General features: G+C 42.3%; 2 protein-coding genes across 2 annotated transcripts in view; one reads left to right on the top strand and one right to left on the bottom strand.

The window, feature by feature from the left end:
• Positions 1–206: 206 nt before the first annotated feature.
• Positions 207–7,254, bottom strand: preb (prolactin regulatory element binding). The gene is made up of 10 exons (XM_048260921.1): positions 7,109–7,254; positions 6,107–6,277; positions 5,783–5,978; positions 4,297–4,565; positions 3,752–3,832; positions 2,966–3,093; positions 1,927–2,100; positions 1,747–1,819; positions 1,477–1,636; positions 207–1,223 (listed from the first exon to the last, which is right to left on the bottom strand). The coding sequence occupies exons 2-10, from the start codon at positions 6,239–6,241 to the stop codon at positions 1,129–1,131; spliced, it is 1,311 nt and encodes a 436-aa protein (XP_048116878.1). The 5' UTR covers positions 6,242–6,277; positions 7,109–7,254; the 3' UTR covers positions 207–1,128.
• Positions 7,255–14,533: 7,279 nt separating this feature from the next.
• adcy3a (adenylate cyclase 3a) overlaps positions 14,534–25,280 on the top strand; it is a 38,442-nt gene continuing 27,695 nt past the window's right edge. Inside the window, exons 1-2 of the mRNA XM_048260155.1 lie at positions 14,534–16,909; positions 24,057–24,206. Coding sequence (XP_048116112.1) covers positions 16,238–16,909; positions 24,057–24,206 — 822 coding nt within the window. The 5' untranslated portion in view covers positions 14,534–16,237. The remainder of the gene's footprint in view (positions 16,910–24,056; positions 24,207–25,280) is intronic.

The following is a 25,280-nucleotide window of genomic DNA, read 5'->3' as shown; positions in this document are numbered from 1 at the left end:
TTTTGTGTAAATTGCGACACAGTCTATGCTGCCCCCTACAGGACAACTATGTATCCCTACAGCTTGATGGAACGTTTGTCACTATGTGCTTGTGCACTTGATTTCCTCTGACATTGAAGACATTGTTGGACAATGACACAATGTTTTGTGTTTTTTTACCCCCATAGCACATTCAATAAGGACAAACAAGACAGACTGCAAAACAGTGATTTCAAATTATATGTATATTATTTTTACATACGTCTTAAATATCTACCATAAAAACAGACAGTGGGTGTTACCTCCCCACTGTGCATCATTACATTGTAAGCTTCATTACCTGAAGAGCTTCAAGCAGGCCAGGTGAGTTCATAAGCTCATTTCAAAAAGATTTGCTGGAAGTACTAAGTACATCTCAAATTTAGCAGTTAAAAGTTCCTGAGGTTTTTGTTTGGGTTAAGCGGGGGCAAATAATCTTCACTTTCATATTCACATTTGGATAGGGGGCTGATTTAAAGGTATGAAGCGTGCATAAAAAGCTGGCCTACAAAATCTCATGGGAGTCATCATCTGCTCAACTGTTTTCAAAATGTTCTTCAGAAGATTATCCTATACAGAACAACATGGCATGTCTTTTTTTTGGGAGAAGGGGGAGGCTTAGCAGCAGACACCGATTACGAGCAAATTACACAATGTTTGAGTTTACATAGTGTCCCTTAACTTCTGTCCACAGCTTCCTTTACAGAAATGACTCTGGTTGAAACTGATCTGTAAGGTCAGAGCCCAGTAGATATAAGACGTCATTGCTTGTTATGTCCATGCAATGGTACATTTCCCCACAGCAGATGAACCGTTGGACCGGCTGTGATTCCTGTTTTGTTTTTACGAAAGGGGGAGGGGTGTTAACAGTGGTGAGGTGCAGGTGAGTGAGATGGATTGTTGCATCATCTCAGTTTCTCCAAAGTCCTGAGGGACTGTTATGACCCCAGACTGCAACCGCTGGGACAGATCCAACCCTCCACTGAAGCAGAATAGCCCCAGAGTAACACCACTGTAACCTGGGAAAGGCCCCTACACCACCACCTCCACCACCACCACCATTCCAGTCGGCAGTGGCTGGCAGAGATGCCTCTCCCACGGCCAGCCCCGTTAGATGAAGCCTGGGAAGAGATGCTGAAGCAGCAGCAGTACCCCCACCACCATGAACGCACACAGGAACAGCACCATCCACAGGGGGAAGGATCCTGCAGGGACACACATGGGGGGGGGGGGGGGTGCATGGTAGGAGAGGACAACTCAACGTTAAACACCAGAAACAAAAGATGACACAGAGAAACATGGCATGAACATGGTCTCAGGTGTACACCCTAGGCTGTTGATATTATGTACCGGTAGTGTTAGTCATGATTAGGACAACACAGCAGTAGTTCATGAATCTGACAACTGGCGCGCGCGTGTGTCCTTACAGCTGAATGCATGATATAAGTGAAATCTTACTTCTGTTTGGCACGGTGTGCATCTGACAACGGCTGTCCACGGCCACACTGAGCAAGGCCACTTCATTGTCTCCCTTGACGGCTTGGCTTTTGCCCGACTCGGGCAGGAACGCAAGGTCCGTTACCACAATCCCATGGGACTCCTGCACGTAGTACAACCTCTGCAGGCACCACAAACAACACAGGAGAGTTAAGGTCCTGGAATGTCTGTATGTCTGTCTGTCTGTGCGTGTGTGTGTGTGTGTGTGTGTGTGTGTGTGTGTGTGTGTACCTGAAGGGAGAAGGCAATGTGTATGGCTACAGATCCTGTGACAGTTCCAAGCCCAAGGAATGTGCCTGATTCACTGTGAAACACATGACATACTGACATTACAATTAAAGCCAAACAATAAACAAAATATGCATTATATCAACCAAACTATATCGTTTATGATGATGTAATGAATCTCACCTGACATCTAGGCAGGAAATGACCTCGTTGCCACAGGGTTTGGTAAGCAACGGCAGGAAGACTTGTCCATCCCACTTAGTGAGGTAGCAGGGTGGCGGCCTACGGTCCCGTTTGTGTGGGATCTGGACTGTAAACAAGCGCAAAGCATCCTTCTGGTCTGGGACTCTACCAAACCTACACACACACACACACACACACGCACACACGCTTAGTGACTTAACTTGCACAAGATGCCTTCTACAGTGTTGCAGTTACAGTACAGTATCAGTGAGCATCACAACCACATTAACCCTTCAGCCATAAAGCTTTGCAGCAATGTGTGATCACCACATGTGATGTGTGTCACAAAGTGCCAATGTTATACATTCGTAGATAAATACACATTGTCAAACGTAAAATTCCATAGCTTTTCCATGTCCTTCACTGACAAAAAAACTGAATTTCCATGACCTACTGTATAATGACTGTACTATACAGCATACCGTTCAAAGATTGCAGAGCAGCCACGTAGCCTTAAAGAATCTTTTACTTTTTAAAGCGGGAGATGAATAAATGGGCATTGAATACACTGCCGTCTCTTGTTATTTTAATATATCAGTATATATACTCTTTTGATCCTGTGAGGGATATCCATTATATGTAAAGAAAAAAGTAACATATTTACACCAAATGGGTACAAAATTACAAGTTTATTTGACCCTCAATGACAAAATCTAGTGCCTTATAGAAATCAATGAGCATGTCATACAAACTTAGTGATTCAGTCATACCGAGAACATGTTTGTCTTCCAACCTACAAAGTTTGGACTGGCTATGAATAATACTTTTATAAGATATGAATGCCCAAACATGACTTTCCAGATAATGTGTTTTCCATGCTGAAATAATATCAAGGACTACAATATTCACAATATAGACAAAATATTCATGATTCATAACAAAGTTTGAACAAAATCTGAGAAAGTACAGCAATAACCTTATCTGATTTGACAGGGAATGACCCAAATGTAGCACCAATTTACTGAAGCTCCACACCCACCTGCAGGACTGATAGCGGTACATCTTCTCTGTGATGTTGGGGATGTTGTCATGCCAACACAGGCCCATGACAAGCTGGTCTCCACACCACACACTACAGGCAAAGTCCCGCCCGACAGTAACCAAGTGCTGCACAAAACCAAACAAACAAGTGTGACAAACAAACAAAACATGTTCAAGGCACTCTTCTTCAAAAATATAAAAAGCCTTTATTTAACTGGCTAATTCATCATAGAACGTTTAAAAACATAGGGAGAAGCAACCCACGAGTAGCGGCACAAGCAGCCTTCTTCAGGGGAAGAAGGCTGCTTGTGAAGAAGGCTGCTTGTGCCACTACGCGTTTACTACTACTATTTACTACTGGATTACCGAACCCAAAGAGCACCTTCAAATTTCTGATTGGAACTTCCTGAGCACCCTGGACCTCTTTGTCTTTTCAAACAAAACATGTTCTCACTGTCCTATATGACAACTAAACTATACAAACACACTGACAGTGTCATTAAAATGCTCTACATTAAACAGCACGTAGGTTTTTGTTTTTAGTTTTTTTCCTTCCAAATGTTTTCCCAAATCCGTCATTGCAAGTCCATGACCCTTTTGATAAAAGTGTCTGCTAGTTACCAGTCATTTTCCTTTTTACTTAACATAACAAACATAAATAATCGAACCACTTTACAGAATTGTTTTCATCATCAAGTAAGTCACATAAACTGATTTATTAATGATCATAATTAAATGGTGTTGGTGTTATACGGAAGTATACAGTCAGGGTAGCACTCATTACCTTATTATCAGGGCTGATATCTAAGTCTTCAATTTCACCTTCATGCGCCTTGAAGTCATACTTCTCCTTTAAGTCAGGATACTTAAAATGTAAAACAGAGACATAAAACACAGTAAGTGACCATAGTGAGCTCAAAGGTTTGCATGAAGCACTGACTGCTGGGAATATCCACATACTGAACAAAATGTCAGAGCACCCTGTGTAGTGTTTTACTGTGTGCAACATCTTAAACAAGGGAGTGGTTTGGGATACACACTGATTTTAAGTTACACTGTAGGCTACTTCAATAACTAGTACAGGTGACGACAGTCGCGTCTATGTATTTCACGCTCAAGAAATAGAGCAATTTTTCTAAACTTTGAGTCAATGCACGTCAGACGCCGCCTGTGGACTTTGCTCCATTAAAAGTAATGGAGTTCTAAACTATGGCCTCACTTGACGTGCATCAGACGCCGCCAGTGGGCGTTGGCCTTAACACTGTAGGCTACTTCAGACTAGTGAAGTTAGGGTCAAGGCGGTGGTCTACATAGGCCTGTTTTCCTCACCTCCCACACACGAATATGGCCATCAGTGCCACCAGCAAGCAGCAGCTTCAGGTCAGCGCTGAAGCGGACACACTTCTGGAGCGGGTCCTGTGGGTTGGAGTCGGACTGCACCGAGCCCAACTGCTCCACGGTGATCTGCAGTGTCTCATTCTTCATCTCCGATACGTCCCCCGCTCCAGTCTTGTCCCCCGCTCCAGTCTTGTCCCCGCTCCAGTCTTGTCCCCGGCCGCCGCCCCGTCGCCTTGCCGACCCCTGCTCCCCACTGGTCCCTAAAAGGCACATAGACAGCACTGAAGTAGGATACACAGATAAGACAGCACTGAAGTAGGATACACAGATAGACAGCACTGAAGTAGGATACACAGAGACAGCACTGGAGTAAGATACACAGAGACAGCACTGAAGTAGGATACAGAGATAGACAGTACTGAAGTAGGATACACAGATAGGACAGCACTGAAGTAGGATACATAGATAGACAGCACTGAAGTAGGATACACAGAGACAGCACTGAAGTAGGATACACAGATAGACAGCACTGAAGTAGGATACACAGATAAGACGGTACTGAAGTAGGATACACAGATAGACAGCACTGAAGTACACAAAATAGACAGCACTGAAGTAAGCAGATAGACAGCACTGAAGAAGTATGCAGATAGACAGCACTGAAGTACACAGATAGACAGCACTGAAGTACAGTACACAGATAGACAGCACTGAAGTAAGCAGATAGACAGCACTGAAGAAGTATGCAGATAGACAGCACTGAAGAAGTACGCAGATAGACAGCACTGAAGTACGCAGATAGACCTCAATGAAGTATGCAGATAGACAGCACTGAAGTACAAATCTATGGTACTACTGAGGTATGCAGATAAAACTGAAACACATATAAACTGTACTGAAATACATGTAACCTGTGTTGTGTTTACTGCACAGCTCTGCCCTGCATACGCTCGGACACAAACCCACAAACAGAAGCACCTCAGATCGCGAGTCGAGCATGCTAGCAATCGCGCTAAAAGCCCAGTCTGCTAGCTCTCTCACTAGCACGACTCTAAAGGCAATGGAACCATGTCCTGTGGTCTGATGAAAAAGCGTGGTGTCAAGTGTGTGGCAGTAACCAGGTGAGGAGTACAAAGACAAGTGTCTCTTGCCTACAGTCAAGCATGGTGGTGGGAGTGTCATGGTCTGGGGCTGCATGAGTGCTGCACTGGGGAGCTACAGTTCATTGAGGGAACTATGAATGCCAACATGTGCTGTGACATACTCCCCTCCCTTTGGAAAGTAGTACTGAAATGCACAGATATAAAGTACTGAAATACAAAGACCTACTCAGAACTGAAGTATACAGATACAGCACTGAAGTTATATCCAGTGCTGGCATGCACACAGATTCTGAGTTGAAATGCACAAATATACAATGTGGAGATACACACATACTGTATAACTAGATGGACAAAATTGATGATTTGTTTCTCACCATCTTTGGTACCAGTTTTGCGTTCATCTTTAGAGGCACGCTGATGGAAGCGCATCAGGCTGCAGTTGCCATCTTGACCAGCAGCGATGACCTCATCGGCCAGCGCCATGTTCATTGTGGCACGCGTATCAGTGTCACAGGAGTGCAGCAGGGTGGCACTGTGCTGTCCACCCAACAACTCCAAACCCAGGAAATGCTGCAAACAAACAAACATGCAAACAAATAAACAAACTGACTGACTGACAACCACAAACTATGCAGAAAGCATCCATTATTGATTGCGTGTTTGTATTATTTAGTTTGGTACATTTCTTGTTCACTTACCACCCCATTTTTTATTCCAGTCTTGGATGCCCCGCCACCTCCAGCAGTAATAACTAATCCAGATTTGCGGTCAACTTTAACAGTGTACAGAGGAAATGGGGCTCGGTACAGATCAGGCACTTTCCTCTTGCCCATGGCTGCACTTGGCTTTCTGATATGTCACGTCTTGGCCTGCATAGAGATCCATAAGTAAAAGAGGATTAACAGGCAATGTCACAATTCCCATATGCACGACAATAGGAACTGAGGCAAAAAAACAACATGCTCCAAAGATCTTAACACATATTAACATACATGTCTTTTCATTGTGATCACCACTGTCTACGTGTGCAGTTGCATAACCTACAATGTCCATGTCCCTAAAATGAAACAATATCTAACGTAAAATTACTTGCAGCGACGGTCATTATTTCATTATAAGCATATGGCCTATGACATACGGTAGGTTGGTTGACAAATAATGGGTTCGTGCTATGGAGTGTGACAGAGCAATTCTTCAATTAACAACACAGGCTAATGTACATAGGAATGGCCAGATCAGCCTCTATATAATCTCTGTGCAGATTTAGTATTGACGAAAACACTATTAATAGGAGACATTCTCAAAGATCGGTAATGTCTCTTGCAAAGGATTTAACGTTAACGTTACAGTGACTTTCAAACAGCTGAATGAACTACTGATTTAGCTACTATTGACGTTTAAGCTAGCCAACAAAACATTTACATTTCAGTTAAATTGGGCAATTTCGGCTAACTAGTGCCAAAAAGCAGGTGTATAACTACAACTATTTAGATAATTTAAGCAAATGCACATATTTTAAAGGACATACAGTGTGCTGCAAATTAGACAGCTATCACAGCAACGTTTTATGCACAAAACAACGTTAGAAGCTACCTGGCTATCGACCGACTGCTATCAATAGCTAACTTAGCATTGCTTACTCACAACCCTTCCTAATGTTGCCAACTACTTAACGTATCAATGACAGCGTTGCATTTTACCTGTAAGTTTCTACACAACGTCAACTCCGGACAAAATTAATCGGACAACTTAATACATCCCACATTAGTCACCGGTTGACCAATATTTAACATCAAGAGAAGAGGTGGCCAACTACTTCCCTTCTTACACGTCAGCAAGATCTGTGGTGCGCCTTTACGTCACTACGGAAACAAACACACGTTCAACGTAGCCCAAAAAGAACGAACCGCTTTGTCAGCTGTACGGCCGCGTGTAAGTACATTACGTTGGTACAATATTGGAAATGTGCAGCCTAAATGAATGCTAATTAATATGCAATCGGAATACAAAAGAACGTAGGGGTTCGGCAACTCTGCCTGGATTCAAAAATAGGCAATCCTCCAGAAAGGAAAGGATATATTGAAAAGGATATTGGGTGTGAAGCAGAAGGAAATGTGCAGATGAAACTGGAAAAGTGTAATTATTTCACTCATTCCTAACTCATAAATGTTATAATTGATTATAAAAAAGTTTATTTCATGATATCCTATTAGAGACACAATCTGACTATGAAAAAAGTATATAAGTATAGTATATACAGTATACTCTTTTGATCCCGTGAGGGAAATTTGGTCTCTGCATTAATCTCTGCATTTATCTCTGCATTTAGGGGCAGCCATGACCCACTGGTTAGCACTCTGGACTTGTAACCGGAGGGTTGCCGGTTCGAGCCCCGACCAGTGGCTGACAGCTGAAGTGCCCTTGAGCAAGGCACTTAACCTCTCACTGCTCCCCAAGCGCCGCCGTTGTAGCAGGCAGCTCACTGCGCCGGGATTAGTGTGTGCTTCTGTTCACTGTGTGCTGTTTGTGTTTCACAAATTCACCGATTTAGGTTAAATGCAGAGACCAAATTTCCCTCACGGGATCAAAAAAGTATATATACTTATACTTATCCCAATCCGTGAATTAGTGAAACACACGCAGCACACAGTGAAGTGAAGCACACACTAATCCCGGCGCAGCGAGCTGCCTGCAACAACAGCGGTGCTCAGGGAGCAGTGAGGGGTTAGGTGCCTTGCTCAAGGGCACTTCAGCCGTGCCTACTGGTCGGGGTTCCGAAGCGCTAACCAGTAGGCCACGGCTATAACAATAATATAATCTGACCCAGTATAGACAAACCCTCAACTTACTTGCCTTTGGAGCCTTTTTTGTTGATATAATTGGCTTTCTCATTTGAGAAAGTAGCAATTCCCAAATGCTAGTGTAAACTTCACCATGGAAATGAAAATAATGTATTTAGACATGATACAGAAATACCACCATCTTATCTGGGCCTGTGCTGGTTTAAAATGGAAAGTGGTAAAGTGGGAAAAGATCTTATGTTGAGATCAATCAACATTTGCCATTCTTTTTGGAAATCATGGACTCCTCTGGGCTAAAGAGGAGAGGGCCTATCCAACTATCCAACTTATTATAGTGTTCAGTTCAAAACCCAGTATCTATGACGGTGCATTAGTGCCTACAGCATGGGCATCATCTAGCAAGGGATATTCAGTTAATGATGTATACAGGTTTTGAGCAACATATAGGGAAGGGAAGACCTTGAATATTTCAGGAAAACAAATGGCAAAATGAATTCTGCACATATTTAAACAGAGGAGTCCAGGTGCTAAAATGGTCAGATCTGTCAAATTAGGTGCATCATGGAATGAAAAACATGAGTACGAACTGAAATCCTGCAGGAATGGGACAACATTTCATTCTCAAAACTCTGGTCTTCTCAGTTCCTAAACATTTACAGAATGTTGTTAAATGAAGAGGTGAAGCAGCACAGTGGTAAACATGTCACCATCCCAACTTTTTTTGAAACATGATGCATCAAATTCAAAATGAACATATATTTTGCATGAAATAGTCATGTCCTTTTTGCAGCTAAATATGGGTTTACGAGATTTATATATCATCATATTCTGTTTTTATTTGCATTTTACACAACTCCCCGACTTTTTCTGATTTGGGGTTGTAAATTGCTCAGCCACAGAGTATCCCTTCAGCATGATTCTTTTATAGCCAGATTCCAGACAATCCCACCTTCACGGACATGAATATATATTTCTACTGGCCTGCTTCCTAGCGACATTAATGCAAAAATATGGGGGGGGGGGGCGGAATCATAAGACTCACATGTTTTTTGTTGATATAAAAGCTGACATATGTATATAAGGCATATGCAAATATGATCACATCACGATCACATCATCTTTGGGTAGTATAGCCTAGACTGTCCTGAAAAAAGAAGACATGTCATGTGTAGATTACAATGACCAAGATGAGAGCTTCAAAGTAAAGGTTGTAAAATGACACTGCCTACTCAAAGGGGTAATTGATCAACTTTACTGTGTAGCTTTTATTATTATAAATAATCATTTTCTGAGCTGTTTTCTGTGTCATTTAATTGTTTATTTTTTTCATTTCTACAAATAATGTACTGCAAAAGCTGAAAATGAACACAAGAATAACATGAATAATACTATAATGATACGTTTTTTTGTTGTGACTAGTTCAAGTGCTGTGATAATCCTGCTTTGTAACTGCCATTTTTTTCATAGCAGATGCATTGAATCTGTTGATGGTTAGGCTATGTCATATTTGTAACTCAATCTGTCCAATTCCTTTGATAAAATCCACCAGAAGTCCTCATTTTACCCTCCTGTTGTGTTCGCAGTCAAATATGACCGGTTGACAATTATTTTCTCTCCAAAATATAACTTATTCTGATTACCATGAGGCTCCATGTAAGGGATAATGTATAGAACACCAGTCAATAATTACATATATAATTATATTACAGGTCTTGTTTCGTCCTGAAGGGACTTATTTTCCAATAATGACTGGCCTTCTATACTATGTTACAACACTGATTAAATCACACACATAAACTCACCCTCACTCCCCCTCTTTGCTTATGCCAGCCCCCATGAAACCTTTCCCCAATAGAATCTTCCCCTTTCTGACTTGCATGAACTGAGGTCAATAGCCTGCAGGCCATAGAATAGCAAATGGAAGTTCAAAACTAGTTACAATAGAACATAAGTTGATAATTCAGTTTATTTGCCAGACTCATGTCCAAAAGCCACGCAAGACAGGACAGATAAAAACAAACAAAACAAAACAGGCAAACAAACAAGAATTAAAACAAATACAAGAATTAAAATACATACAGCCAATGCACTCTCAGTCTGGATGTGTACCTGGAGCAGCTCACAAAGGGATTTGAGAGTGCCACCATGATACTGTCGGTGGACTCATATAGACGTTGCATAAACTTAAACATCAAATTTCCTAAAGGAATACGCCACCCCTAGGTGAAATTGGGTCACTCCCCGCAGTCCCTACAGTTGGATGAGTGAGCCAAAGCGTTTTATAGCCGACCCAGCGATTGTCCTAATCTAGAAACGGCCCGGTTAGCTTTAGTTTAGCGTAGTCGCTATAATCCGGCGATTCCAGCTAGCATGTCATTGCAAAAGTGAAGCAAATAACTCAAGATTTTTTATAATTATTTCTCGTAACCTGTACATTCACATCGAGTACAAATATCAATGCAAATTAACACGAAGGGATTTACTAGACCAATTTAGATTTGGAACTATTTCGGGCATAGCACCGGCAAAGCACCGCTTGGATCTTGGTCATCATCTTCGTCTATTGTGTAATCTTCCATATTCATCGCCATTAGAACTCTTAGAGAAAGCCCACCTGTCAGTGTCAGCCTAGTAGCAGAGAACTTGGTAGTCACGCTGGTGTATTGCCGGAAGTTGAGGGTTTTCAGATGCTGCATGATGTCTTTGCGCCTGGCAGCGGTGCTTTGCCGGTGCTATGCCCGAAAATATTTCCAATAGTTCTAGATTAGGACAATCGCTGGGTCGGCTATAAAACGCTTTGGCTCACTCATCCAACTCTAGGGACTGCGGGCAGTGACCCAATTTCACCTAGGGATGGCATATTCCTTTAAAAGAGCTTTCAGTGTGCTTAGATACAAACATCTGACTAGCACTCCCTCCTCTATGAACCTTGAGTAAAATTCTCATTGCATCATTGTTGTAACTTCTGCATGCTGGATTTTTTGTAAGAAGACCACAGATGGGCAGTATAGAGTGGTGTGCAGTAAGCTTTGAACAGAGCCACTTTAACTTGAGTGGAACAGTAGCTAAACTTGCGTGCTATGGTGTTTGCCTGTGCATATAACTTACAACACTGTCTGTATATGTCATCATCATCATTCATATCATCTGCAATACAATGACCAAGGTATTTCATCTTTTTGCAGACCTCAAGACAATTATTGGCTAGTTTGAACACAGGGAAATTAAGCCATTTCAATTATCCTGTTTCGTTCTGCATATTAAAACAGCACTTTTGCTGGAATTATATTTTATTTTATATCAAATTCCACACCATAGTCAGAGCATATATTAAGAATATTATCATATTATGATACAAAGGTCTATCACAACATTTGATGATATGTGTTACTATTGATTTATAACAAGTTATAATGCAGCGGCCATTTTTGACCGGGAACACAAAACTAGTAAACATGAAATGAACACAACAGGAGGATTAAGGAGTAATTTTTAAAAATGTTTTTCCAGAGGAGTAGCCTATTCCCCCAAACCCCCTAGCTTAACTCCGTTATCAACTTTCTGTGACTAACACCCCCGCTGCTGGAAACATTTTTAGGGGAAACAATGATTTTGAACTACCTTCCAGTCCACTCCGAGTATGAGTCGCACAGCCTCATTCTTTTACCACATCAGACTTGGATTGAAACCGAAATAAATCTCCACTCATATTAATGACGGAAAGAGGGGCTGAGGCAGAGCAACACACATACAGTGAGGGGGAGGGAGAGAGAGTGAGAGAGACCCTTGTTTGTCAACAAATGGACTAAATTTGTCATCATATGGGTTTCTCAATGTGTCCCCTCTGTGGTTCTCAGATTTCCCCCTCTGTTGCGAAGAGATGCTTTTATTAATTATAGGAGTGGGACGCGCTGCTCCCTAGAGTTCTGTGTGCGAGTCCTCAGTGACAGACAGATCACGCGGAGCCCTCATTAATTACCACATCAGGCCCACACACCTCCAGCTCAAAGATCACTCCCACTGGACACACACACACACACACACATACATACACACAAACGCACACACACACACACACACACACACACACACACACACACACACACACACACACACTGCATCAGGTGCTCTTACACATGCATGAACAACAATGCAGACGTGCGCTATAACCTTTGGCCCCAAAATAATGGCTGGGATTGCATGGTGATCATCATCACAAACAACTTCAGGCGGTATAGCTGGTCAGGAGGATAGCATGGCGGTGCAGGGTCTTTCTCCTGTGTAACATCCTTGGAGGTAAACGGACGGACAGGAGTAGGATGCTGTCATGTCACATCCTGCTTGAGGCAACAGAGTGTATGATCTGGCAGTTGGCCTAAACGTTGAATGGGAGCGTCTTTTTTTTTACCTCATAAAGGTCAGCTCTCTGACTATTGATTACTGGCTCAATATGGGGTTTTAGTGGAATAATCAATTTGGGCCTGTGGCTCCATCAATGGTGGTGGAGGCTCCAGGATACAGTTATCTCATGTCTGGAGTAGATGTGGAGCCACACTAGGCTAAGGCTACTCATATTCAAATGTAAAGCCACACAGAATTGTCAGCACAAGGTCGAATAAACCTCAATAAACACATTCATTTGTAATACTATATACTATAACATTGAGGGAAAAAGAGTCAGGAGAATTCACTGTAATACATGAATAATATGCAGTAATACATTACAGCAACACCAAAGAGTTTTTTGTACCTTAAAATAATGTTTCCAAAATCGTTTCAGTGGTTCATCAACTCGTGAACAGCAATTCTGCATTCGCTTCGCGGCCCTCTATCGGCTATAACCGCACTATGTAAGTTTGCCAGATGTCGCAATATATCGTACTCATGCAAAATATTCTACCTTGTCTGTGGACATCGTTATTTGCGAAGCCGGTGCTGGATAAACAAATAGCGTGCGTGCAACAGAGGGAAAGTTCTTTGGTGTCACACCCTCACTCATGTGTCACACACACACACACACACACACACACACACACACACACACACAAATACCAAATTTGAAATGCAAACATTAATGTCAGACACACTGTCCATGAAACATATTGTGCAAGCCAGTGGTCAGAGGAGAAGCTTGTTCTCTTACAGTGCCCTCCACAATTATTGGCATCAATGGTTTAAAATGAGTTGAAAAGGTAAAAAAGTCACACTTTAGTGAATTTGTATCTCACACTGAACAAATGTAAAAACCTTTCTTTCATAACTTTCTGACTCTTAAGCTTCCTTTCAAGTAACTTTATTAATAAAATAACAACCCTAACCGCATCAACCTATTTGCTACAATTATTGGTACAACTCTGGTCTAATAACAACCTATAGGGTCTATTTTCAGATGATAATGAGTGTAAACTTTTGTTGGGGGCCAAGACAACATCAATCAGAGTAGCACTGAGTAAGATCGGAATATGCATTTAGAGTGGAGCAAAAACAAAGCAGGGTATTTACATTGAAGCAAAAAGTACCATCTTGGGGTGACCAAGATTACAGAAAATACACGAGACACCACCTTTTCTGCCATGTAAGCTGTCCATTATCTGAGTATAAACAAACAGCCATGGCTCTGTGAACAGGAAACAAAGTGGATTAAGCATCTTCCCCAAACCATAACAAATCAAAACAGTTTGTGGAATTTCTGTGGGAGCAGAAGTGATATCTCTCTGGTGTGTTTTGTTTGGTGTTTGGTTCAAATATAAAGTTGTTTTCATAAAAAAGCATCTGCTAAGAGCCATAAACACAGACATAAACAAACAGGTTTTTATCAACAAGTGTCTGGAGATTTTAAGTGCTGAAACCAGTGGTAAAGAGGAAAGTGTACCATATCTGTACGATTTGGAGAGATTCTGCAAAGAATGCACAAATTCCTGCTCTGTATTTCCCAGGTTTGTGAAACGTTATAGGATCAAATCAAGTGGCAAAAGGAGCTTGTACAATATATTAAATGCATAGTGGGGTGCCAATAATGGCAAACGATTTTGTAAAGTTTTTTTTTTATATATATATACATTATTTTCACTTAAGGGTTGGATTTTTCTCATGTGATCAAAGGGTAATTTGGCATAACCCCTTTAAACTAATTTGAAAATGTTTATGAATAATTGTGGCCAATAAGTGGCTGCTATCCAGAGTTCATAGTAAAAGTATAAAAGTAATTTGTGTGTTAATTGTTTCTCACGCCGACTCAGTTCGGGACTGCGAAAAGAAAGGTGGCGCCGAGAGGAGGGGTGAGGGGACGGGCTTGTGTTGGCCAGAAAGTGAGAAGGTGGGGTGAAAAGGGAAGAGCGACTGTTGTTTAAACAGGAAGGAATCACGGAAGAAAGCCAGGAATGCGCTGTTTGATAGGATACTGCGTTTAACTGCGGTTTACGCATGTGATAGTTCGCCTTGTGTGTGAAGAGGACGGCGGCGCTTCATGTCTGCTGGCATAACTGACTTCTGAACCTTGAAGTGAGGGAGACATCGTGGAGCAGACCGAGGGCTAAGATATCAAGACTGGCTGGCTGGGATGCTGTATGGCCGTCCTGTATGCGCAAGGATTTTGCTCTCCTTCATGTTGATCACTGATGATTGGTTTTAAGAACCATGGAGAGGAGCACGGGTGAATGAATGCTAAAATCAGATGTACAACTTCAGGGTTTCCATTTTGTATATTACCGGTGGTAAAGTGATATGACGTAAACAGGCAAGTACATCAACAACATTTATCGGTGTAATGTAATGGTCTTTAGGCTTACCGCTTACCGACACATGGTTTCGAATGAGACCTACAGCCACTGAGACGACGGCAGATCTGGTCATTAGGCGGCAGCTGTTCATGTGGTCAAGGGACACGCGACAGATGTTTGCAATGCTGTAATGCTGGCCGTTAACAAACTTGTCAGATAGCTGCGTACCTTTCAATTAATCAAAGATTGTGCGTGTGTTGTGGATGTATTTTCTTTTTTATTATTTTGCACGTCATTATAGCTAGCCTACACTGGATTTTATTTATCAGGCTATTTATTTATTTATTTCAATATATACTGGCGATAGAGCGCGCAACATGTATTTCCTGTCAGTGCTACTGTCGGAGAAAATCTGATGGCAGCATAGCGCGACTGAAAGCGTCAAAAGAAGGCAAGATCAATAGTTTACTCAAGGGATGAAAGGGTAAATACATTGATTCATACAATCCCATGCAACTCTTGCACTGGAAAAAAGGGTGTAGTTAATTTGGTGCACATTCTTCTATACATTCTTCTATCTTTTTGTCACGGGTGTAGACTGGTTGTTGTGGTGTGCAAGCACATCTATTTTTCCTCTTACGTGAGGTGTCATACTCTTAAGAGCAACATCCATTAAATGGCAATGTCTTCCTTCATATGTGAGGGATTCACCATGGAAACCCCGAGTGTGCGATGGTGGCGACCTCAGTGGATTGGAGGCGGTGTGATAGAGATGACAGTGTAAACAACGCTGTTTCATGGAGTATAGGTTTTTTACCGGCGGCTTTTTTTTTACTTTGGCTGCGTTTTATGCGTTTTTGAACGTCTTAGAATTGCCACCATTTAGAGTATTCAGTTCTCGTTTGTGACCAGATTGGATATTTATTAGACACCATGAATGCGTCCGAGATCTCCTCCGCTCACAACCTGTTAAACGGGTCTCATGAAAAGGTATTTTAAGTACTGAAACACCAGCCACGCTGCATCACTGTGCAACGTTGATGGACAGTACTAGCGTTACACCGGTTCTAAAATGAATCAAAATATGTAATTAAGATCCATTTTAGAATGATAGGCTTGACAATCAAAAGATTCACTGGATCCAGTACATTCTCAGGAAGGTATAATGTGGACAGGCCAGCACAATGTGTTTGTAAAGAGCCTACCCACAAGCACAAGGTGTAAAATCCACTTGCACGGCAGCAGGTGGGTTTACATACATTGACTTTGACTTCAGAGGAAGACGAAGAACAGGAATCGGGTCGCCGCAATGCCTCGGAACCGGGCCTTCTCTGAGCCGGAGTACTCGGCGTACTCCGCCGACTGCTCTGTGACTCTGCCCTCGGACCCGGGCCAGGCAGTGGGCAGGACACACGAGGTGACGGTGCGCAGCTCGGGCTGCTGCCTGTGCCTGCCACGTTTCATGCGGTTGACCTTTGCCCCTGAGTCGCTGGAGAACCTCTATCAGACCTACTTCCGGCGGCAGCGGCACGACACGCTGCTCGTGCTGGTGGCCTTCGCCGCCTTCTTCGACTGCTACGTCATCGTCATGTGCGCCATAGTCTACAACGTGGACAAGCTGGCCTCCATCGCCGTGGCGACGGTGGGGCTGGTGGCCGACGTGGCTCTCTGCCTGCTGTGCCGCTTCGGGTTGCTGCCCGAGCGCGTCTCCCGGCGCCTGGTGCCCTATGCCCTCTGGGTGCTCATCGCCGCCCAGATCTTCTGCTACCTGGGCCTGAACTTTGCTCGCTTCCACCAGGCCAGCGACACGGTGGGCTGGCAGGCCTTCTTCAGCTTCTCCAGCTTCCTGACACTGCCCATGCGCCTCACGCCCATCGTGCTGGTCACCGCCGTGTCCTGCGGCGTCCACACACTCGTGCTGGGTGTTACCATAGCACAGCAGCAGCAGGAGGACATCCAGGGGGGAGAGCTCGGACGACAGGTGAGCTGTGCTGGTGGGGGGTGGAGGTCTTTTCTCAATCCTTCTCCGCTTCTCTGTTTTCTGACTGTCCTATATGGCATCCTTGAGTTGGAATTGTCGCATTCAGCTAATTAAAGGCATTTTATTACATTACACTGATTTTCATGAGATGTACTTGGTGCCGAAGCAAGACCGAAGGTGTGCAGTTCATGATTAGTTTATGGTAGATCTTGGATGACAATCAGCAGGTAGGGTTTGGTAGAGCTCCACAGTGAGATGCCTTTATGAAGGGAGAGTTGGGGTTAGAAGGACAGAAGTCATGAGCGGCAGGTTGAGGTGGTTTGCAGTGGGGGTTGTAGACAGATGATGCAGATGCACAAGTGTACAAAGCAAAGCAGGGCGATGTACACACTCATGTAAACCATGTATATAATTCACAACCATACCCACCTCCCCATCACCACTACCACCATGCACTATGTTGTCACTAGTTAAAGACAGCAGATAAGAAAGGGGGGGGAGGTCAAAATACCGTGGTGGGATTTGAAGAGAGGTGGTGAGAGTGTTAGAGTAGGGCAGTAGTTCTTAAACTTTTTGTCTGGCGCCCCCCCAAAAAAAAAACATGGGCCAAGTCTCGTGACCCCCTTCTCTCTAACCGGCGGAGTTTGGTTTCGAAATGTTGTGAGATGGGCATTGGAAGCACAGGCAGAAAATGTCTTCTCTCATAGGTAGGCTATGTCAACATCAAAGGCATTATGTCAATGGCAGGCTTTGACTAAAAACCTTTACAAAAATGTCTTTAATCCAGACCATTTTGCAAATCATTTCGCGACCCCTCCAATATTTTTGGCGACCCCCAGTTTGAGAACCACTGGAGTAGGGAGAGGAGGAGAAGGACCAGTTAAGAGGATTAGGAAGGGTAAGGAAGTAAGGAACTGGGGGCCAGATGTACTAACGTTTTTCGCCCATTTCAGGCGTATTTTGTTTCGCAGAATGTGCGTGTAAAATCATTAAAGAGGTATGTACAAACAGGCCGCAATGATGTAAAAGCGCAAACTGCCTGTCGCGGAGCTGAAAGTGGCAGATTGCGATTGTCATGTCATGCATATGCATTCATGGGAGGATCCAGGGAAAAGTGGGAGTTTAAGCGTAAAAAGATGGGAGGGAAGAGTAAAAGCCTAGTTATGTATTCCGCTGTATGTACAAAGACTGCTCCTGAAAGCACACGTCTATTCTGCGCCTAAATACTTCCGCCTTGTAAAAGCAGGTGTTAATCCACATTGCAGTTCAATGCGTCAATAAGAGAACCTTTCAAAGACAACAGAATCGCTATTTAGAACACCAGTTTTTGTGGTGAAAGTATTTGTACTACCAAAAGCAACCTTAATTTTTCGTTGGCCTTTAGATGTCTTACTTTCACTTTCCGTCATTCACTTAAACTTTCCTACTTGCTAGATTTGACCAATCTTCCATAGCCTCGTGCACAAGTAGTTTGAATAGAACTACTGATCTTCATTATCTCCTGCTTGTTGACATCTTATCATGTATGGTATTATTTCATGATCGCTAAACGTTTGATTCTTTTTTTTAATGTTGTCATCAGTTAACTTCATTCAACTGCGCTTTGTAGGGCGCTGCCATTCAGTTGTGGGCGTTAAGTAAATTGCGTTTATGGGCGGAGAAGGGCAGAGAAAGGCACAGTTTACACTAAGGATTGAGCGATTGATAAATCACGGAAACTTGGGTCTGACAGCGTTCGCAATCTGCGGTGTGTCCATGGCGCTGATAACGCTACGTTCGCAAATGTACGTACATCTGGCCCTGGGTAATGGAGGAGATAGCTGAAGGTGGGGAAGAGGTACTTGAGTATTACTGTGGGATAGTTGTTTGTGTGTGTGTGTGTTTCAAGATATTTGAAATCTTAAGACATTGGTGGAAGGAGTTTGAGGTGTGTTTGTGGGTGGAAAAACCTCTAAGGGTGGGTTGCACCAACAAGGATTAAATTAATCTTGGTTTAGGCCTAATCAAGGATTGGTAGATCCTAATCTAGGTTTACATTTAATTTGAGCTCTGTTGCACCAATTCATTTTAAGCATGGTTTAACAAATCCATGATTAAAACCTTAACCTGTGATTAAAACCTTGACCGGGTTGTACCAACAAGGATTGAGTTTGAACCTGGATTAAATCAAAGTTTATCCATTAAACATAGTTTAAAGATAATCAGGTCACTGCCATTTTTAATTGCATACATGATTTTTTAATTTATTTATCTTATTACAAATTCCTTGTTGAATCGGTACTGCCTTGAAAATTCCTCATCATCATAAAACTCCATAGGGTTGAGACAGTATCTTATTTTCCTTTGGACTCAATTTTCTTTAATCCATCTAATATATGCAGCCATTTCAGAAATGTAAACCACCTCAGAAGGAGGTTTAAAATGAATCCTTAACTGAAATTTAAATCTTTAGTTAAAAGAAGAGTTTAAAGAAGAAATTTTTAAATAAATCCAGCTTTATGTGAAGATTTAAACCAAGATTAAAAGGATGGTTTAATTGTAAACCTGATTACCTTTAAACTAGGTTTAAAGTTTGGTGTAGCTGGATTAATGGATAACCCTTGATTTAATCCAGGTTAAAACCTAATCCTTGTCTAAGCCTAAGTCTGTTAAGAGACCAGGAAGTAATGGTGATGAGAAAGATCAGGTTGTCAGCTAACTGAAATCACATAAAACAAAAGGTTTTTTGTAATGTAGGGTGTATGATGTGAAACACATGATCATTTAGCTCAAGGCCTCTATCTCACTGAAGGCTTAGTGATTATGTGACTAGGAATAAGTAATAATGGATACGTGACTAGCAATGCTCCTTAGTTGGAAGACTACACTAGTGTGTCAGCCATGCACCTCCAGATGAAGCAGAGTCATCTATTGCCATATGGAGTTAGTCATGAGCACAAACACTGACTGGGTTTTAGGAAAGGACTGTGCTTAATGTGCAGACAAGGGAAGTGTGTGGATCCGGAAATATTAACATTTTAGTAACGTGTGTTCCCTCTATGCATATTCACATTGGGAAGTGTAAACATTCTGATTATTCTGAATTCTGATTTTTTTTTTCTTTGTTGCTTTTTATTTTACTTTATTGTTACTTTACTGAGAAAGAACATCTGCCAAATATCAATACACTTTTAGGCTTCAGCTTGGTGTCTGTAAACGCATCCACACATGTGAACAGATCTTGTCGAAGGAGAGGGAGAGAGGGTGTGAAGTTTGAACCTGTTACAGTAGCTCACAGGTAAAATGAGGTGCAGTGTGTGTGTGTGAGAGAGAGAGAGAGAGAGAGAGAGAGAGAAAGAGAGAGAGAACAAACTATCCAAGGACCAGGTAAGTGTGAGAGGCTGTGAAAGCCAGGGGGACTCTTAGGGGTGTGTGAGTGTTGTGGTGAGATTAGGGGGATAATTGCTGTTGTGTTTTGGGTCGCTATTTGACTGATATTGCTGACAGTATCCTGGTTGTTTATTCACAATCATACATCATGGTCCTCTACCAACTGGCTGTGATGGGGATCATTTTAAGTAAGCAAATAATTCTCACTCAGTGTACTGGTCATGTTGCTGTCATTTTTATTGTTGTGTAGTGTTGAAGACGTATCTCTTTTTCTGACCCTAAACTATGTTTTAATTACACTTTGTACACACTAAGGATTGTTTTCAGAGCAGAGACGGTAAGATTTAGCTAGAGGTAGTTTATGAAGAACACAGTGAACCTTTTGATGTCATGTGCACATTATGTAATTCCAGCACACAACTTAGTTTTGCCAGAGGACTATGATATTTGACATTGCCTAGTTGACGATAGCACTGTGAAAGACCTGGACTGGGCATGGATTTTGAGAGGTCAATATTAACCATACAGCCCACCCCATCACCATCGTCCAGCTTCCTCTGGTTCTTGATATGGCGTCAATTTAATTTCCTGAGGGTATACCCGCTAAGAGGCTAAAGTGCCCTTTCCCCACTTCGATTCCACCACGATCGAAATGTTATTACAGTGACAAAGCATTTGAACTGACCAGAACTGCGTGAGTGGAGGTCTTGATTAGGAACTAAATGCAGGTAGGCTTTAAAAAGTAACAACATTCAGTCTGTAGCAGAGGATTCAGGTCCACTTAGATTGAACTGAACTTAGCAGTTAGAACGTGTCCATGATATGTCTGAAGAGGTCATTGCCCAGCAGGTAGAACTGGGGTTTGGTCCTCAGTGGGATTCCTATGAAGGGAAAGGAACTTTCAGCTTTGAGAGTAACAACATCCAGTCCAAGGCAGAGGACTCAGGTCCTTAGGTTTCCCACACAGCAGCTGTGTGTGTGTGTATGTGTGTTTGTGTGTGTGTGTGTGTGTGTGTGTGTGTGTTTGTGTTTGTGTTTGTGTTTGTGTTTGTGTGTGTGTGTGTGTGTGTGTGTGTGTGTGTGTGTGTGTGTGTTTAGTAGTTGGTGTATTCCTTAGCGATGCGCTGGCACAGAAAACAGAAAATGAGAATACTCCAGCTCGCTGAAAAATAACCAGGCGATGCACTGGACAGAGAGGCCAGAACTTTCACAGTTGCACAGCAAACCACATACACCTGTCTGTTTTCATAGTGTAGGGGGTTACCACTTACTTTCTCTGGAAACATTTGAATTTTCCTGTGTCAGGGATTGTATTTCACATTTTTACATAACTACAGCATGATGAGACTCTCCAAGAGGCGTGTGCAGTAGTAAGCATGCAACTGTATCCTGTTACTGTTTATGAAACCAGAAGCTATGAAGCCTTTGGGTCATCCATGTTCTATGCAACACAATGTAACATCAATTTCTTTAAAAACATAGCAAACAACAATCTAATTAGTATTTGCATTTTAGAATCAAGTTCACCCAAACAAGACAAAAATAAAGTATGGTGATTTTAGTATAAATCATTGTATGATGAGGGGGGCAGACAAATTGTGTTTTGTATCTTTGTTATTTGAAGTTCCACAGCACATGGAAGCAAGTCCATTGTTTGTCTTTTGTAGATGAGGTTTCTCTATTTTTACTTCCAGTGTTGCCTTTCTTGACCAGTGACCATTTGAAAAAAGAGACTATAGTCTCAATATGACCCCCCTGGTTAAATAAAGGAAAAATAAAATAAAACAAAAAAGTCAGTCAGTATATTAGTGTAGTGGTTATTATGACCACACAAGAGCTTAGCCGGGCATCATATAGGTTTAGTCAGATTTTTTTTTTTTTTTTTTTTTTCATGCCCAAATTTCCGCCAATGAGTCCCGGGACACTGTAAAGACCGGGTACACGAAAACTTGGTGGGCATGTAACCCCACATGGATAGCATGGAACCGTCATTTTTTCGTTTTGATCTGTAACCCGCCCGGCTTGACTGGACCCCGAAAGGAGGGTAGGGCAGACACAGTTTTCTGTGAATATCTCGAAACCGTGGGGTTTAGGAGGACCATTTTTTTTTTTTTTGTATGTTGATCTCAAGGGGCCATGTCAACCCATTCCATAACCACTCATTTCATGTATAGCGCCACCTAGTTAAACACAAAAAAGTAAAATGAGGTGTTGTAATTGAAGGTATCTGTGACCTAACATAGTCAAAACTGCAATTTTAATTGGAAGTGTAGGATCATTATGACACCCTCTGTATGCACGCCAAGTTTTCTGGAATTCCGTTCATGGGGGCCACACAATAAATTAATTTATGTTACTATAAACCAACTGGCCTGTAGGTGGCGGAGACAGTTTTCTGTGAATATCTCGAGAACCGTGGGGCCTAGGAGGTCCATCTTTTTATGTATGTTGGTCTTAAGGGGGCATGTCAACCCATCCCATTACCACTTATTTCATGTATAGCGCCACCTAGTTAAAAATTAAAAAGCAAAAATTTGGTGTTTTCATCACAATATCTCTGGCTGACAAGGTCAAAACTGCACAAAATTAAAAGTGTAGGATCATTATGACACCCTCGAATGTATGCCAAGTTTTGTGTACTTTCGTTCATGGGGGGCCTTACAATAAAATCATTTATGTGTACATTTAGTGACGCATACACCAACAAGGATTCCCGACACTGAAAGACCGGGGGTACACGAAAACTTGGTGGGCATGTACCCCCACATGGATAGCATGGAACCGTCATTTTTTCGTTTTGATCTGTAGCCCCCCCTGGACTGGACCCCCGAAGGAGGGTAGGGCGAACACAGTTCTCTGTGAATATCTTGAGAACTGTAGGGCCTAGGATGACCATTTTTTCTGTATGTTTGCCTCCAGGGGTCATGTTAACCCATTTCATGTGCACACATGTGCACAAACAGATACACACACACACACACATACATACATTCACAGTAATCATTCATTATGACACATACTCACACAGTAGACATATGTGCGCTTGCATGCACAGGCACATACGCCCAGGCAGAAACACAAACACGCACGCACACACACACACACACACACACACACACACACTCACACTCACACTCACACTCACACTCACACACACACATAACATAAACATAACACAAACAATCAAGAATTTCTCAGAATTATAAACAGGCAAGATGGAGGTGGGGTTGTATAAAATGAATTTTACATGTGAAATCTATGAACTAATCATGTTTTGGTACTTGTTGTCTAGCAAATATCAGTGAGAATTGAGTGTGGATAATGCAATTTAGTTAGACAGTTAGAATCATATAGGCCTTTCAGCATGATTTCTTTTGTGGAAAAAATGTGCTGGACTGGGCGGAAACATATTTTGTACAGCTCATGTACATCTAGTTTGCCTTTATTTGATGAGGGATCGCTGGTATGCTCACAGAGAGAGCAGTTGGCCTCAGTCGGGTCTTTTGTAGGCCTACTCAAACAAACAATACTTTCAGCGTTTGCCTCAGCAGAGTTCCCGCTTTAACGCAGGCACTTCCCTGTCATTTGATTGTGTGGATTTCACACTGTCAACAAAAGTGTTTTTAGAAACCCTTCGCTTGGTTAGAGTTTCAGAAATGAATGCCACATTATGAAAGGTCAATAGTGTAAAAATACATAAAAAGCTAAGAATAATCTCATAGCTGTCACTGTTTGTTTGTTTGTGTATACTGTACATATATATTATTTTTTACTGCAGCTCCTGGCCAATGTAGTGATCTACCTATGTGCCATCTGTGTGGGGGTGATGTCGTATTACATGGCCGACCGTAAGCATCGCAAGGCCTTCCTGGAGGCACGGCAGTCCCTGGAGGTCAAACTGAACCTGGAGGAGCAGAGCCAACAACAGGTGAGATGGAGGGATGGAGGAGGGGTAGAGAGATGGAGGAAGAGGTGGAGAAATGGTGGAGAGATGGAGGGAGGGGTAGAGAGATGGAGGGAGAGGTGGGGTATGGAGATGGATGGATGGATGAATGGATGGAATGGGAGAAAGGGGGGATGGAAGAGAAAGAAGGAAGTACTAGAGAAATGAAATGATTTATGGAAATGGTTTATGGAAAGGGAGGATTATGGGAAGGGAGAGGAGGAGGAGGAGAAGAAGAAGAGGAAGATAAAAAGAGGAAGGAGAATATGAGGAAGAGGAGGAGAAGAGGAAGAGGAGAAAAGGACTGGTCAAAAGTTTGAAGGCTAAAATGTGTAAGAGATGGTAAGAAGAGAGAGAGAGAGAGAGAGAGAGAGAGAGAGAGAGACTGAGAAATGAAAGAGATTATGTAGGTGAAATGTTTGTGTGGGTGCGTGTATGTATCTGTGTGTGTGTGTGTGTGTGTGTGTGTGTTTGGGATGGAGATTCTCATGATAGTCAACCATGACAGAGGTGAACTTCTAAGATGGAGGGATGGAGGATTGAGCGAATGAGAACAAAAGGCAAATAAATGAGTGGAGACAAACAGCAGTACACACGGTCACACAGGGAGGTTCTTGTGGCGTTAGCTGTCGCAGCTTTTTGTTTGCTGGTTGTTTGAGTAAACAACAGCTCCTACCTTCTCTCTTCACAGATAGGGATGTAACGATTACCGGTATAATGATAAACCGTGATAACAATTACCGTTTTCTTTTGAAATATCATAATTATCACGGTTGATTACCATGGTGTTGAAACCGTGTGTTTAATCCTTCCCAGCTTCATCCGAGCCTGCTTTTGACATACAGTAGGCCTGGTACAATGAAGCAAAATGGGTACCCTACTGATTCTGTTGTCTAATTGATGGTTTTAACTGCTATTTGGATTAGGCTACAACTGATTTTAAAAGGCAGAACATTTTCACCGCAAAACTTGCACTGTATCATTTAGCCACTCTGCGTCTTTTTATGTTCGCGTCCACATTAAATCCATTAATCTCACGTTATCAGAAGAACACAGTAG

This window comes from Alosa alosa, chromosome 13 (genome assembly GCF_017589495.1).
Source record: "Alosa alosa isolate M-15738 ecotype Scorff River chromosome 13, AALO_Geno_1.1, whole genome shotgun sequence".
In the NCBI taxonomy this organism is placed as follows: domain Eukaryota; kingdom Metazoa; phylum Chordata; class Actinopteri; order Clupeiformes; family Clupeidae; genus Alosa; species Alosa alosa.
Note: the sequence above shows the minus strand (reverse complement) of the source record. Positions and strands in the feature narration are given on the sequence as shown.